The sequence below is a fragment of the Anolis sagrei genome, chromosome 1 (assembly GCF_037176765.1).
Source record: "Anolis sagrei isolate rAnoSag1 chromosome 1, rAnoSag1.mat, whole genome shotgun sequence".
Lineage (NCBI taxonomy): Eukaryota > Metazoa > Chordata > Lepidosauria > Squamata > Dactyloidae > Anolis > Anolis sagrei.
The window spans coordinates 245,348,614-245,362,281 of NC_090021.1; the positions used below are offsets into that span (position 1 = coordinate 245,348,614).

Here is a 13,668-nt window from a genome sequence, read left to right on the forward strand (position 1 = left end):
CTGGTTGGGGTTTCTGGGAGTTGTAGGCCAAAAACATCCGGGGACCCCAGGTTGAGAACCACTGGTTTAGGATAAGGTTTAGGGTTTGGGGTAGGATTAGGGTTAGGATTAGAGTTAGAATTAGGCTTCGGGGTTAGATTTAGGTTTAGGGTTAAGGGTTAGGGTTTTACCATTAAAGAATTCTTATAATTCTATAATATCTGTGTTCCGTTCTGTGTTGCGCAAACAGCACTCCTGAAGGGGCAAAGCGGAAAGAGCGTAAGGCTCAGAGCTTCCAAACCCAGCTTTCATACTATTACCTATATTTGTTTATACCCCAGTGCTGGGGGTGGTGACGGCCGACAGGGAGCTCTGGCGTGGCTGGTCCATGAGTTCACAAAGAGTCGGAAGTGACTGAATGAAGAAACAACAGGTCAACAGCAAGCTAGACTATGGATGGTCGGGAGCTCACTCCGACCCCGGCCGGCTTCCAACTCGGTCAGTAGTGACTTAATGCCTCTGGCTACTAACTAGCTGCGCCACAGCTCCCACGATTCCACAGCAGGCAGCCATGGCAGTGTGGAAGCGCATGAATGTGGCAGCGCAGAGGCTTTGCAACCCCGGGGAAAGGATGCTCAGAGTGTGCCGGCCTTGCACCCACTGCGGCTTCTTTATAGGAGCCGAGGCAGTGCGGGTGTAAGGGAAGGGCGAGGGGTGGGGGGAGCAAGACTGGGATCGAGGCTGGGTCTGGGCGGCCTGTAGGAGGAGGCAAGGCGCTTCTGCCTGCCTGCCTGCTTGCCTGCCTGCGCGGCGGTGGGAGGGGGGCGCGGGGCTCGAGGGGCGGGGAAAGCGCGGGCCAAAAGCGAGGCGAGCGGGGCGAGCGAGCTCTGTAAGACCCGCGAAGGAGAAGCAGCAGCAGCCGCCGCCGCAGCCAGCCTACCCGCCCGCCCTCCGTCTCGTTGCAAGGCGCTGCCGCCTCTGCTCCTCCTCCTCCTCCTCCTTCTTCTCCTTCTCCTCCTCCTCGGAGCCCACCAGGCCGAAGCCCCTCTCCGCCCGCAGCCATGGGAGTCGAAGGCTGTACCAAGTGCATCAAATACCTCCTCTTCGTCTTCAATTTCGTCTTCTGGGTGAGTCGCCTCTCCTTCCTCTCGCTTGGAGATGGATGCCGATCACAAGAAGCAGCAGCATTGTGATTGCCTGCCTCGTCTCCCTCCCTCCCCCCCCCCTTTCCAGGCCAAAACAAAGCGGTAGATTTCGGGGTCTTTTCCTCCACATCAAGGGAAGGAGAAAGGGGGAGGATCGCCTGCTTGCCTTCCCCCCTTTTCCACCCGAAGGAGGCTGGGGATCCATGCTCAAAGCAGCAGCCAGCCTTGCTTGCGTTGGGGGAATTGCGACTTGTTGGGCTCGGGGAGTTGTGCCTAGGGAGTGCATCTGCACTGTAGAATTAATGCACTTTGGTCCACTTTTAACTGCCCCAGCACAATACTATGGGTTACTGTGGTTCCCAGTTTGAGGGGGCACCAGCCCTCTTGGGCAGAGGAAGCCAAAGGCCTTGCGAAACTGCATCTGCATTGTAGAATTAATGCAGTTTGATCCCACTTTTTCCTGCCCCGGCTCAATACTATTGGGTACTGTGGTTCCCAGTTTGAGGAGGCACCAGCCCTCTTGGCAGAGGAAGCGAAAGGCCTTGTGACACTACATCTACAATGTAGAATTAATGCAGTTGGATCCCACTTTTAACTGCCCTGGCTCAATCCTATGGGATTCTGGGTGTTGTAGTTTGGGGAGCCACCAGCACTCTTTGGCAGAAAAGGCTAAACGTCTTGTGAAACTGCAACTCCCATGATTCCATAGCATTGAGCCATGGCAGTTGAAGTGGTGTCGAACTGCCTTGATTCTCCAGTGTAGATGCACCCTGGGTCTCTGTGAGCCCATTCTATAACAACAGCAACCTCAAGAAACAGGGAGGAGCCTGGGTTTAACTGCAAGGTAGACCCTCTTCTCTCCCCTCCCTCCAGATCATAATAACATTTTTAAAGCAGTGTTTCTCAACCTTCCTAATGCCACGACCCCTTAATCCAGTTCCTCATGTTGTGGCAACCCTCCAACCAGAAAATCATTTTTGTTGCTGCTTCGTAACTGTCTTTTTGCTACTGTTGTGAACTGTAATGTAAATATCTGATATGAGGGATGTATTTCCATTCACTGGACTAAATTTGGCACAAATACCCAATAAGCCCAAATTTGAATACTGGTGGGGTTGGGAGGGGGGATTGATTTTGTCATTTGGGAGTTGAAGTTGCTGGGATTTATAGTTCATGTACAATCAAACAGCATTCTGAACTCCACCAACAATGGCATTGAACCAAAAATGTATACAACCTTAACAGAAGGAACAATTTCTATATAGGTTGAGCATCCCTTGTCTGGAATTCCAAAATCCTCCAAAACTGTCTACATGAGAGAGCAGCACCTTGGCTTTCTGATGTCTCAATACACACACGTTTTGTTTCATGCTTCAGGCTATGTCTGTAAGGTGTATGTGAAACATACACTAATTTTGTGTTTGGACTTGGATCCCATCTCCAAAGTATCTCATGGAGTACGTATATGCAAGTAAAGAAACTCCGAAATCCATGGAAATGTGAAAGCCAAAATAATTTGTTGACGGGTATGTTCAATAAGAAATACAACCTGTAGAGAAGTGTCACAAGAGAAAGTATACATAAAGCAGGCAGTTCTTTGCTCTGCAGGGACCACAATCTCAGCACCTTAAATAAAATCAGAATTTAAGATGAGGTTTGTAACTAATTGAATCATTATTACAGTATTTATTCTTCAATTTAAATGTATTCACAGATAACCATCAATGGCTACAAATAACTGGGTTGTTGTGAGTTTTCCAGGCTGAATGGCCATGTTCCAGAAGCATTCTCTCCTGACGTTTCACCTGCATTTATGGCAGGCATCCTTGGGGGTTGTGAGACCTCACAACCCCTGAGGATGCCTGCCATAGATGTAGGGGAAACGTCAGGAGAGAATGCTTCTGGAACATGGCCATTCAGCCAGGAAAACTCACAACAACCCAGTGATTCCTGCCATGAAAGCCTTTGACGACACACTACAAATAACTGTTTAAGAGTGAATACATTTTTGGGACACGATTTCTTCCTCCAAACAATCATTTAATTTTAAAATGGGAAGAGAAGGAAAAATACAAAGTGAAAGTTTTGCTTGAGTCTGAATCTGTTCTGTTTCCACTTTCAAGTTAAGGGAAAGGATTGTAGCCGTGGAAACAAAAGTTTCTTTTGCTTCTTAACACAGAAGTTTAACTGATCTTAGATGGAGATACATGCTGTGATAAAGGAACATATTTAAATGTTCAAAATTATGCACTAGAGGGAGATTTTATTTTTCTGTCTGGTAAACAACTTTTTTTAAGAGTCGTGTTTGGTATGTTGGGTTTTTTTGATTTGGATGGAAATTTTGGTATTTTTCAAAGTTGTTCAAGATTTTTTTAAAAACAACAATAAGCAAATTGATGAAAAATTAATCTTGAACTGTATATTTTTTTCCTGTTAATGAATGCTGAAGAGTTCTGTGGTTCATAGCCCGAGAACAGAGACAGCTTGGGGGGGGGGGGGGGGAGGGAGGGTGTTTGTGGGTGTGGAAGAAGCAACTAAAAATATTTGTGAGAAGTAAGGATGTTTTAAAATGGATGACTCTTGCAGTGCCTTTTCAGGCAGCCTCTCATGATCTCATCTTTCCTTCTTGCTTGGAGATTTTTGCACCAGCCACGCCCCGGGTCTCAGAAGAACTTCAGCTTGAGTTCCTGTGGCTTTGAGCTGAAAAGGAATTTGGATCTTGCAAAATAATATCAGGGAAACCTTGGAAGCCAAGTTGTGCAAATTTGAGGATTCCTGTTATAACAAAACAAAGGAAAGGGTATTGTTGCAGAATATGTAGCCTTTGGGCCAACACATTTCTGTCAATGGAAACTGGCTTTCCTTGGGTTATTTCTCTGAGTTCTGACTCCTAGCTGTAAATATTTCTGTTCGGATAGTGTTTTGCTTTTTTAACATATACACCATTGGAGTCACCTGGCTTCAAGATGTTGGAGAACATTTTTCCATCGTTAGCTTGAAGGGAGGTTTCCAGACCCAGCTTCTATTTTCATCATTTTATACCCTTATAGCAGGCACGGGCAAACTTGCCCCCCCCCCCCGGTGTTTTGGACTTCAATTCCCACAATGGAACAGCTGGTAAGCTGTTAGGAATTGTGGGAGTTGAAGTTCAAAACACTTGGAGAGCCCAAGTTTGCCCATGCCTGTCCTATAGCAAGGCTACTAAACATAACTCACAACCGAACAGTTATGATAGCTTCTGTTTATGCTTGAATGGCATAATGGTATACCAAATTGTAAACAGATCTGGTTTGTGGTTGGGAATCTGCTCTGTGCTCATATAAGGCCACTCTGTCCCATTTTAGCTCCTCTCTTGTGAGGAGGGATTTGAATTTAAAGAACACAGTGTTTTGTGCTTGTTCTCTCATCCATGCTGTTTGCCTAAGCATTTGCGTTGCAATCCTAACTCAAAGTTTCATCAACTACAGAGGATTAATATTCGGTACAAGCCTCTTGTACCAGCAGAAATGCCATGCTGCTATCATGGCATTTTCTGCAGTTCATTCCCAAGATTTGCCATCTTCTGGCATAGTTTTGTGCTTGCTAAGAGCTTGCAGGGGGAAAATGATCAAGGAAGGGACCAACTTAAGTCATATCAATATGTCCTCCAGCCTATAAGTCACATCAGTACATCCTCCAGTCTATATTTTATTTATTTATTTATTTACCTTATTTCTACCCCGCCTTTCTCAACCCCAGACGGCTGGCCCCCTACCTGTCCAGGGACGACCTAGCTACAGTGATCCAGGCTACGGTCATCTCAAGTCTGGACTACTGTAACGCCCTCTACATTGGCCTTCCTCTGTCGGTGATCCGGAAGCTCAAGCTGGTAGAAAACGCAGCTGCTCGGCTTCTTGCGGGATCTCCGATGAGATGCCACATAACACCAATCTTACTGCAGCTGCATTGGTTACCAATTGAGCACCGGATCACTTTCAAAGTGATGGTACTCACCTTTAAGGCCTTGCATGGTCTGGGGCCGATGTACCTGAGGGACCGCCTCACCCCCTACCAACCCCAGAGATCCCTCCGTTCTGAGGACCAAGATCTTTTGGAAATTCCCAGTGTCAAGACCTTGCGTCTCTCAGCAACCAGACGCAGAGCCTTCACAGCAGTGGCACCATCACTCTGGAATACTCTGCCACCTGAAGTCCGTGCCTTGCGGGATTTATCAGCTTTCCGCAGGGTATGTAAGACATATCTGTTTCGACGGGCCTTTGATCTCTGATTGTTTTTAAATTGTTTTAAATTGTGTTCTATTTTAGCCTGTTCTTGTAAGCCGCTCCGAGCCCCAGGGGAGTGGCGGCATATAAGTTCAAATAATAAATAAATAAAATAAATAAACCCCAAAGAGGACTCAAGGTGGCTTACTTATAGGCAATCATTCAATGCCTTGGAGTAGTGGTTCTCAACCTGTGGTTCCCCAGGTGTTTTGGCCCACAATTCCCAGAAATTCCAGTCGTTTACCAGCTGTTAGGATTTCTGGGAGTCAAAGGCCCAAAAATCTGGGGACCCACAGGTTGAGATCCACTGCCTTACAGCAACATACAATTCCAATATTATTAAAAGTAAATTAAAAATTAATACATATTAAACATTTAAAGATACTGGTATTTAAGGAAAGTAATCATCATAAATCACCCCCTCACACTAAGATGTTTGTAATCAGAAAAGACATACATTAGCTTAAAAAAAGTAATGCCGAAGAAAAATCAAGAATGAACATATATATTGCAGACATGATGTTAGACCAGAGTGAGGGAAAACCTAAGAAATTTTCAAAATCTTTAGACTAGGGTTTGAATTCTGCATGGTTTCAGCTGGTCTAGTTTCAGCTCAGTTAGCCTTGTCCATTTAGAACTGTGCTCTCAGACTTCAGTACTGTGCCCACTTTGCATGGTCTTAAGGAGCTCAATGGGATCTACATCTGAGCAAACAGGTTTAGGATATCGAGACAAAATGAAGGCTGAATGATCAGACATCTCAGAAATACATTAAATATCTGTTAATGTGTATGTATTTCTGAGATGTCTGATCGTTCAGCCTTCATTTTGTCTCGCTGTGCTTGCAGACACGACTAGAATGTTGCTTTTGTGCTCTTCTTGTTAAAACTGATATTACTTCTCATTTTTTATTGTTTTTCTGTATTGGTTAAACTGGTCATTGATTCAGGTTCCTGCCTCCCCCATTTCACTGTCTTTTCCTTGGCTTATAAGTAGGTCAGGATCAGGCCTGTAGCCAGAAATAAAATCTGGGGTGGGTGATGGTGGTGGTTTGAAACATTTTTTTAACGAATCATAAAGAGTAGGTCCATAACACAAAACAATTTAAATTATATGATTCATTCTATATTTTATATAGACTTAATTAAGTGAAATTTCTGTTTTAGTTACAAAGTTTCAAGTCTTTAAGAAAACTGAAAATGACTCTTAATTGGAAATTTATAGCTGCAAAAGAATACCACATCTGTTGAAAATACTTGAAAACTGTGCCAATACACTTTGACAGAAATCAGGCTCCATCGATAAACTTTGGTGGGAATTCAAGAGTGCAAGTCCATCAGTCTTTCTTGGCCCATTATAATAAATCTTTATGTATGTTTTCAAACATTTAAGAGTTGAAAATGACCTTTCATTTGTAGCTGTTGACACTGATAATTTTGCAGAAATCTGAAGAAGTTTCTTCACATTAGGAAAATAACTGTCCATCATAGACAAGATATGCTTTCAGTGTATTTGATGGTTTTTCTGCAGGTGCAATCCTTTTCCATTTTCTACACCACAAGTCAGATTCTTCTATCAGTGTATCAGTATCTTGAAGGCATTCATTGTAAAGCTCTGTGCATCGTTCAAGTTGGATTTGAAATGACCACAATTAATAGATAAGAATATTTTCAGTTCCTGAACTACTTCCCTGTGCCTTGCAAACTTTTCTTGAAGCTGACTGCAGAAAAAGTCCAGAAATGGGATGTACACATTTAGCCTATAATATCCCATTGGTGTTGGTGAAGTTGCCTGGATATGGCTTTTACGGGTCTGCCTTGAGCAGATGTGAGGAATCCTCACTTCTCCACCCAGATACTTCACCACTGATCTTGCTGTGTCAAAGATCTCCTGAAATTCTTTCACAGATTCTGTTCACATCTCCCTGGCTTTTTCAAAGAGACCGTTGACATGTTGCAGACTACCAAAGATGTCCATATCTACTCTTTGTAATGTTTTACTAGGATGAAGGGATGATGTCAGAAACTTTCTTGGGATGTGTATGGTTACTACAAATTCAGCATTCAGAAGAGCTTAAAAAAGGTGTCCAGCCTGGGAAGAAGTCTCACTGTTGTATAGAGGACTCTCTTTTGGTTTTTCAAGTGTTCTCACCACCACAGTACACAGTTCAACAAAACATAAAACTGCATCATGTTACTCAACCCAATGGATTTCACAAAGTGGCAACAGGCTGTTTGCTCTTGATTCAGGAGAAGTTTTATATATATATATTTCTTCAACAGTTCCATTATGATGAATAATGCTGTGAAGAAACTGCACACAGACAATATTGTCCCTTGTCAGTTTCTGACAGGTGAAATGCTGCAAATCTTTGCTAAGCCTTGATTTAGTGGGTGAGCACTGGAGTGGATGTATTTATTTATTTATTTCAAATATTTATATCCCACCCTTCTCACCCCCAAAGGGGGATGCAGGGTGACTTACAACCGGCAATCATTAGACAGTATCACAAACAGTAGCAATAAAATCACAATTAAAACATTAACTAAACAGTAAATCTGAATCCACATCCAAAGTCATAGTCCAAGGTCTGTCCATTGTCTATTAAAGAAATGGTATGCATTATTATTGCTGCACCTGCTGCTCAAATGCTTGGTCCCATAACCATGATTTAAGCTTTTTTCTTCTTCTAAAGGACAGGAGGGAAGGGGCCAACCTGATTTCATTGGAGAGTGTGTTCCATAGATGGGAGGGGGGCACCACAGAGAAAGCCCTGTCTGTTCCCACTGGCAAGGGACGAAGCAGACATTGGAGACTTCTGTGATGTAATTGCCTGTGCTCTGCTAATATAACCACTCATATTAGCAGCTCCTTCATAACCCTGCCCCCACAAATATTGGAATTTCAGCCCAATTTTTCCAGTGTTTTCAAAATAATGTCTGAAAATCCTTTACCTGTCATATCACTAATCTTCACAACGCCTATAAAGTCTTCTCTTACTCCTGTAACTTCGACATCAATGTACCTTACCAAGAGCTATACATGTTCTGAGGTACTCGCATCCAAAGTTGCATCTGCCAAAACAGAGAAATACCATGATACATTGCATCTTTCAACAATTTTGGACAATCTTGTCACTACAAATGTTTATTAGTTCATTTTGTATTTGAGGACTAGTATATTGAGCATTCATAGGTGCCGTTTCAAGATGACTTTTCTGGTCAGTATCTCCGATCTGACATGAGATCTCAACAAGGCCCTGAAATTACCATCAATGTGCAAAAGTTCTTCACAGGTAATAGGTCCTCAATCTTTGCTCCCTCTTAAAGCCAGTTCTTGTCGGCAAAAAAGGACAATAGTTTCCACAATTGGCAGAAGTTTCTGTTTGCCTCTGCTTTCCTTTATCATGATGACAGGTTACATTGGGACATTTTCCATAGTGAATTAGCAAGAAGTTTTCAACCAAGCATAAGTTGTTCTGGTACTACTTTGTTTTTTGGTGTCTATTAAAGACATGCTTGCTTCAAAAACCCTATTTCCCCTCCACCACTTAGTGGGTGCTTTGATTGTGCTTTTCCTGTATGGCAGAAGGGGGCTGGACTGGATGGCCTCTTGGGTTTCTGTTGTTGTTGTTGTTGTGTGTTTCTGTTGTTATAATTATTGCAAAGACTGGATGGCAATCTGTTTCATTGCACTGTACAATACTGCATGTAAAGAATGTGCAAATATTTGGTTTTATTTTAATTCTGTTACTTTTAACTTAGTTGCATTTTGTATCTTGTATGTATAAAACTGAATTTTATCTCAATGGATTTCAAGAATTTGTTTTCATTTCATAGTTGCATATGCACTTAATTTGAGGCACATACTTTATCTTTTTGACTGTGAGGAGTCTCTGATGTAAACCACCCTCTGTCTCCCCATGTGTTTCCTGTTAGCCATTTCTGAATATATGATATTAACGAGTGACATATTCCAAGCCAAATGTGACAATGTGCTGCCAGACTTTAGGATAGGACAGGATACATGACACAACCGTTCTCATACCTTCCTAAAAGTCCTGCCAGAACAATTCCTATGTTATTAATAGTAACTCCTAGCATATGATAGTACTGGCTTATGCATATGAAGGAAGATATGATCCCTCTATTGGAGTGCCCTTTGTGTGTTGCCAAGCAATGTAGTGCAAGCTTGAGATCAATCTTGAGGGCAGAGCTTTTGTGGAGTACAACTGCCAACATCCCCCAGCTAAGTGAAAGACTGGGAGCTGTAGTCCAGAAAAAGTAATGATTCCAAGTTCTGCTTCAGATTTAAGTAAAAACAAAACCTGGAAGGCTCACTTTTAGTACAGCATATTTATGAAGTTCAAAAATAGTCTAAAATGAAATGAACATATAATTAGCAAGCTAAACACTTATGTAACTCATGAAAGGAATGTGCAGGTAAGGGAAATGCCTATGACCTAGGGCTGAATAGCATATTAGGCTAGTCTTGCCTCTGCCAACTACACCAAGATCAAGGAAAATGATTTTTTTAAAGGGAAAATACTCCCTGTAGAGGCTGGGCAGCTCCCAGAGAAAGAAATCCAAACCAATAAGTTAGTAGCCTGGGAGGTTCATATCATGCATCCTCCAGGTGGTACCTGCTATTCAGCCCCAGGTCCTAGGTATTTCCCTTACCTACACATTCCTTTCATGAGTTATATAAGGTTTTAGCTTGCTAGTTAACATGAGATGGAGCCATAACAAGAGTCCTTCTATAGGGTTTGTATTGCCTATGGCTATCTGGTCATGTTCTTTGCTCAAAGACATTTAAGAAAAGATGGGCATGAAAGGAAATCTGCTATGAGTTGTCACTGCGTACAGATTTCTTATCTGTGCAGTCTTACATCTGGAGAGAGAAGAGAAGGAATGTGTATGCATGCTTGGGCGGGGAGAGAGAAAGGGAAGAAACTTCTCTTGGTGAACTAACCCTTGTGTGGAAACTCAGCTTTCTTTTGGTGGATGGTGGGACTCATTGTGACAAGGTTTTAGTGAAGGGATGTAGGCTCTGCTGCCCTCTAGATGTTGTACTACTACACCCATCAGTCCTAAACAAATACGCCAATAGTTCATAGGTGTTGAAATCGTACACAACTGGAAAGCCACATGTTTTATAGCTCTACCACCTGCCCTGAAAGAGAGTAATCTGAACCGGGGAGTGAGATACAAGAATTCCAATCAGGTTTTCCCTGATAATGGAGAACATGATTGGTTGAGAGTAGTTAGAAATCCCCTGGAGTGTTAATACTTATCACAGTCAGCATGTGGACATTTTCAAAATGATGGAGAAGGGCATAAAGAGTGCAGGCGGAAAAAAAGAGGATACAAAGGAGATCCCACTGGAACATGAGGAAGAACATCCTGACTGTGAGAGCTGTTCAGCAGTGGAACTCTCTGCCCCGGAGTGTGGTGGGGGTTCCTTCTTTGGAAGCTTTTAAATAGAGGCTGGATGGCCATCTGTCGGGGGGGGGGGGGTGTTTTCAATGGGATTTTCCTGCTTCTTGGCAGGGGGTTGGACTGGATGGCCCACGAGGTATCTTCCAATTCAATAATTCTATGAGTCTATGCTGTTGAAAAGAAAGGGGTGTGTCTCTTAAGTGCTTCCATACGTTTTTGAATTTACTAAAAGAATATGCTGTAATTTTACGTAATTTTATTAATACATTCAACAATGAACAGGAAAACACTGCATCTCTGCCTCTTCTCCACCCAACCACCTAAAACCCATTCTCTTTCTCTTCTTATCTAGAAAGCCTTTGATTACTCTTTGTTCTTAGCTTCCTATTGCCGTAGTCTGACATTGTGTTAAGAGTTAAGAGCTCTCAGAAAATGCTGAAATTCAGCAGGAATGATAGCTATGGAGCTCCTGGAAAACACACGTATCCGGTTTTTTACCCTAAAAATAATTTTTAAGAGCTACTTTTGTTTCTGATTTTGTTTCATTTTATCAGACTGGCCTCACCATGGCACTACCTTTCCATGATGGTGGAACAGTGTTCTCATCTGAGGTAAAGAAGGAAGTTGCTGGTAGGAGTTTTTCTGGTAGGGTCTCTCATCTCAGACAGGCTTTTGCTGTGGAGCCAGTAGAAAAGTGCCAAATAGCTATTAGGCAGCAACAGTAGGGGTGGGTGATATTGGCAATGGGTCTGTGAGATTGGGTTGCTGTGAGTTTCCCGGGCTGTATAGCCATGTTTCAGAAGCATTAGAATCATAGAGTTGGAAAAGACCTCATGGGCCATCCAGTCCAACCCCCTGCCAAGAAGCAGGAAAATTGCATTCAAAGCACCCCTGACAAATAGCCATCCAGCCTCTGTTTAAAAGCTTCCAAAGAAAGAGCCTCCATCACACCCTGAGGCAGAGAGTTCTACTGCTGAACGGCTGTCATAGTCAGGAAGTTCTTCCTAATGTTCAGATGGAATCTCCTTTCTTGTAGTTTGAAACCATTGTTCTGCATCCTGGTCTCCAGGGCAGCAGAAAAGAACTTTGCTCCCTCGTCCCTATGACTTCCTCTCACATATTTATATCATGTCTCCTCTCAGCGTTCTCTTCTTCAGCCTAAACATGCCCAGCTCTCTAAGCTGCTCCTCATAGGGCTTGTTCTCCAGACCCTTGATCATTTTAGTCGCCTTCCTCTGGATTCATTCCAGCTTGTCAATATCTCTCTTGAATTGTGGTGCCCAGAATTGGACACAATATTCCAGGTGTGGTCTAACCAAAGCAGAATAGAGGGGTAGCATGATTTCCTTGGATCTAGACACTATGCTCCTATTGATGCAGGCCAAAATCCCTTTGGCTTTTTTTGCCGCCACATCACATTGTTGGCTCATGTTTAACTTGTTGTCCACGAGGACTCCAAGATCTTTTTCACACGTACTGCTCTCGAGCCCCACATCCCCATTCTGTATCTTTGCATTTCATTTTTTTCTGCCTAAGTGGAGTATCTTGCATTTGTCACTGTTGAACTTCATTTTGTTAGTTTTGACCCATCTCTCTAATCTGTTAAAATAGTTTTAAATTCTGCTCCTGTCCTCTGGAGTATTGGCTATCCCTCCCAATTGGTGTCGTCTGCAATCTTGATGATCATGCCTTCTAGCCCTTCATCTAAGTCATTAATAAAGATGTTGGACAGGACCGGGCCCAGGATGGAACCCTGCGGCACTCTGCTCGTCACTTCTTTCCAAGATGAAGAGGAAGCATTGGTGAGCACCCTCTGGGTTCGTCCACTTAACCAATTACAGATTCACCTAACCATAATTTTGCCTAGTCCACATTAGACTACTTCATTTGCCAGAAGGTCATGGGGGACCTTCTCGAAGGCCTTACTGAAATCCAGGTACGCTACATCCACGGCATTGCCCGCATCTACCCAGCTTGTAACTGTATCGAAAAAAAGAGATTAGATTCGTCTGGCATGACTTGCTTTTGATAAATCCGTGTTGACTATTAGCGATGACCACATTTGTTTCTAAGTGTTTGCAGACCACTTCCTTAACAATCTTTTCCATAATCTTGCCTGGTATCGACGTGAGGCTGACTGGGCAGTAATTGTTTGGGTCATCCTTTTTTTCCTTCTTGAAGATTGGGACCACATTGGCCCTCTTCCAATCTGATGGAACTTCGCCCATTCTCCAAGAACTCTCAAAAATGATTGCCAATGGTTCCAAGATGACTTCCGCTAGTTCCTTCAATACTCTTGGGTGTAGTTGATCTGGCCCTGGGGACTTGAACTCGTTTAGAGCGGCCAGGCATTCCTGGATGACTTGTTTCCCAGTTTGGGGTTGGATGTCCTCTAATCCCTCATCCACTCCATCTTGCTGAGGTTGAAGATGACTTTTTTTTTGTGAGAAGACCGAGGCAAAGAAGGCATTAAGTAGCTCTGCCTATTCCCTATCTCCTGTCAGCATTGCCCCATCTTCTCCTTGAAGAGGACCTATTGTCTCCTTGTTCTTCCTTTTTCTACTGACATAAGAAAAGAAGCCCTTCTTATTGTTTTTAATGTCCCTGGCAAGCCTGAGCTCGTTTTGTGCTTTAACCTTGCAAACATTTTCCCTACAGGAGTTGGCTATTTGTTTGAATTCTTCTTTGGTGATTTCTCCTTTTTTCCACTTCTTGTGCATGTCTCTTTTGAGTCTCATTCTCTCCTGACGCTTCGCCCACGTCTATGGTAGGCATCGTCAAAGGCTGTGAGGTCTGTTGGAAACTAGGCGAGTGAGGTTTATATATCTGTGGAAGGTCCAGGGT

At 43.2% G+C, this 13,668-nt stretch overlaps 1 protein-coding gene across 1 annotated transcript in view; it reads left to right on the forward strand.

Moving 5' to 3' along the window:
* Positions 1-835: 835 nt before the first annotated feature.
* The window catches only part of CD81 (CD81 molecule), an 83,952-nt gene continuing 71,119 nt past the window's right edge, over positions 836-13,668 (forward strand). The window contains exon 1 of the mRNA XM_060768469.2: positions 836-1,106. Coding sequence (XP_060624452.1) covers positions 1,041-1,106 — 66 coding nt within the window. The 5' untranslated portion in view covers positions 836-1,040. The remainder of the gene's footprint in view (positions 1,107-13,668) is intronic.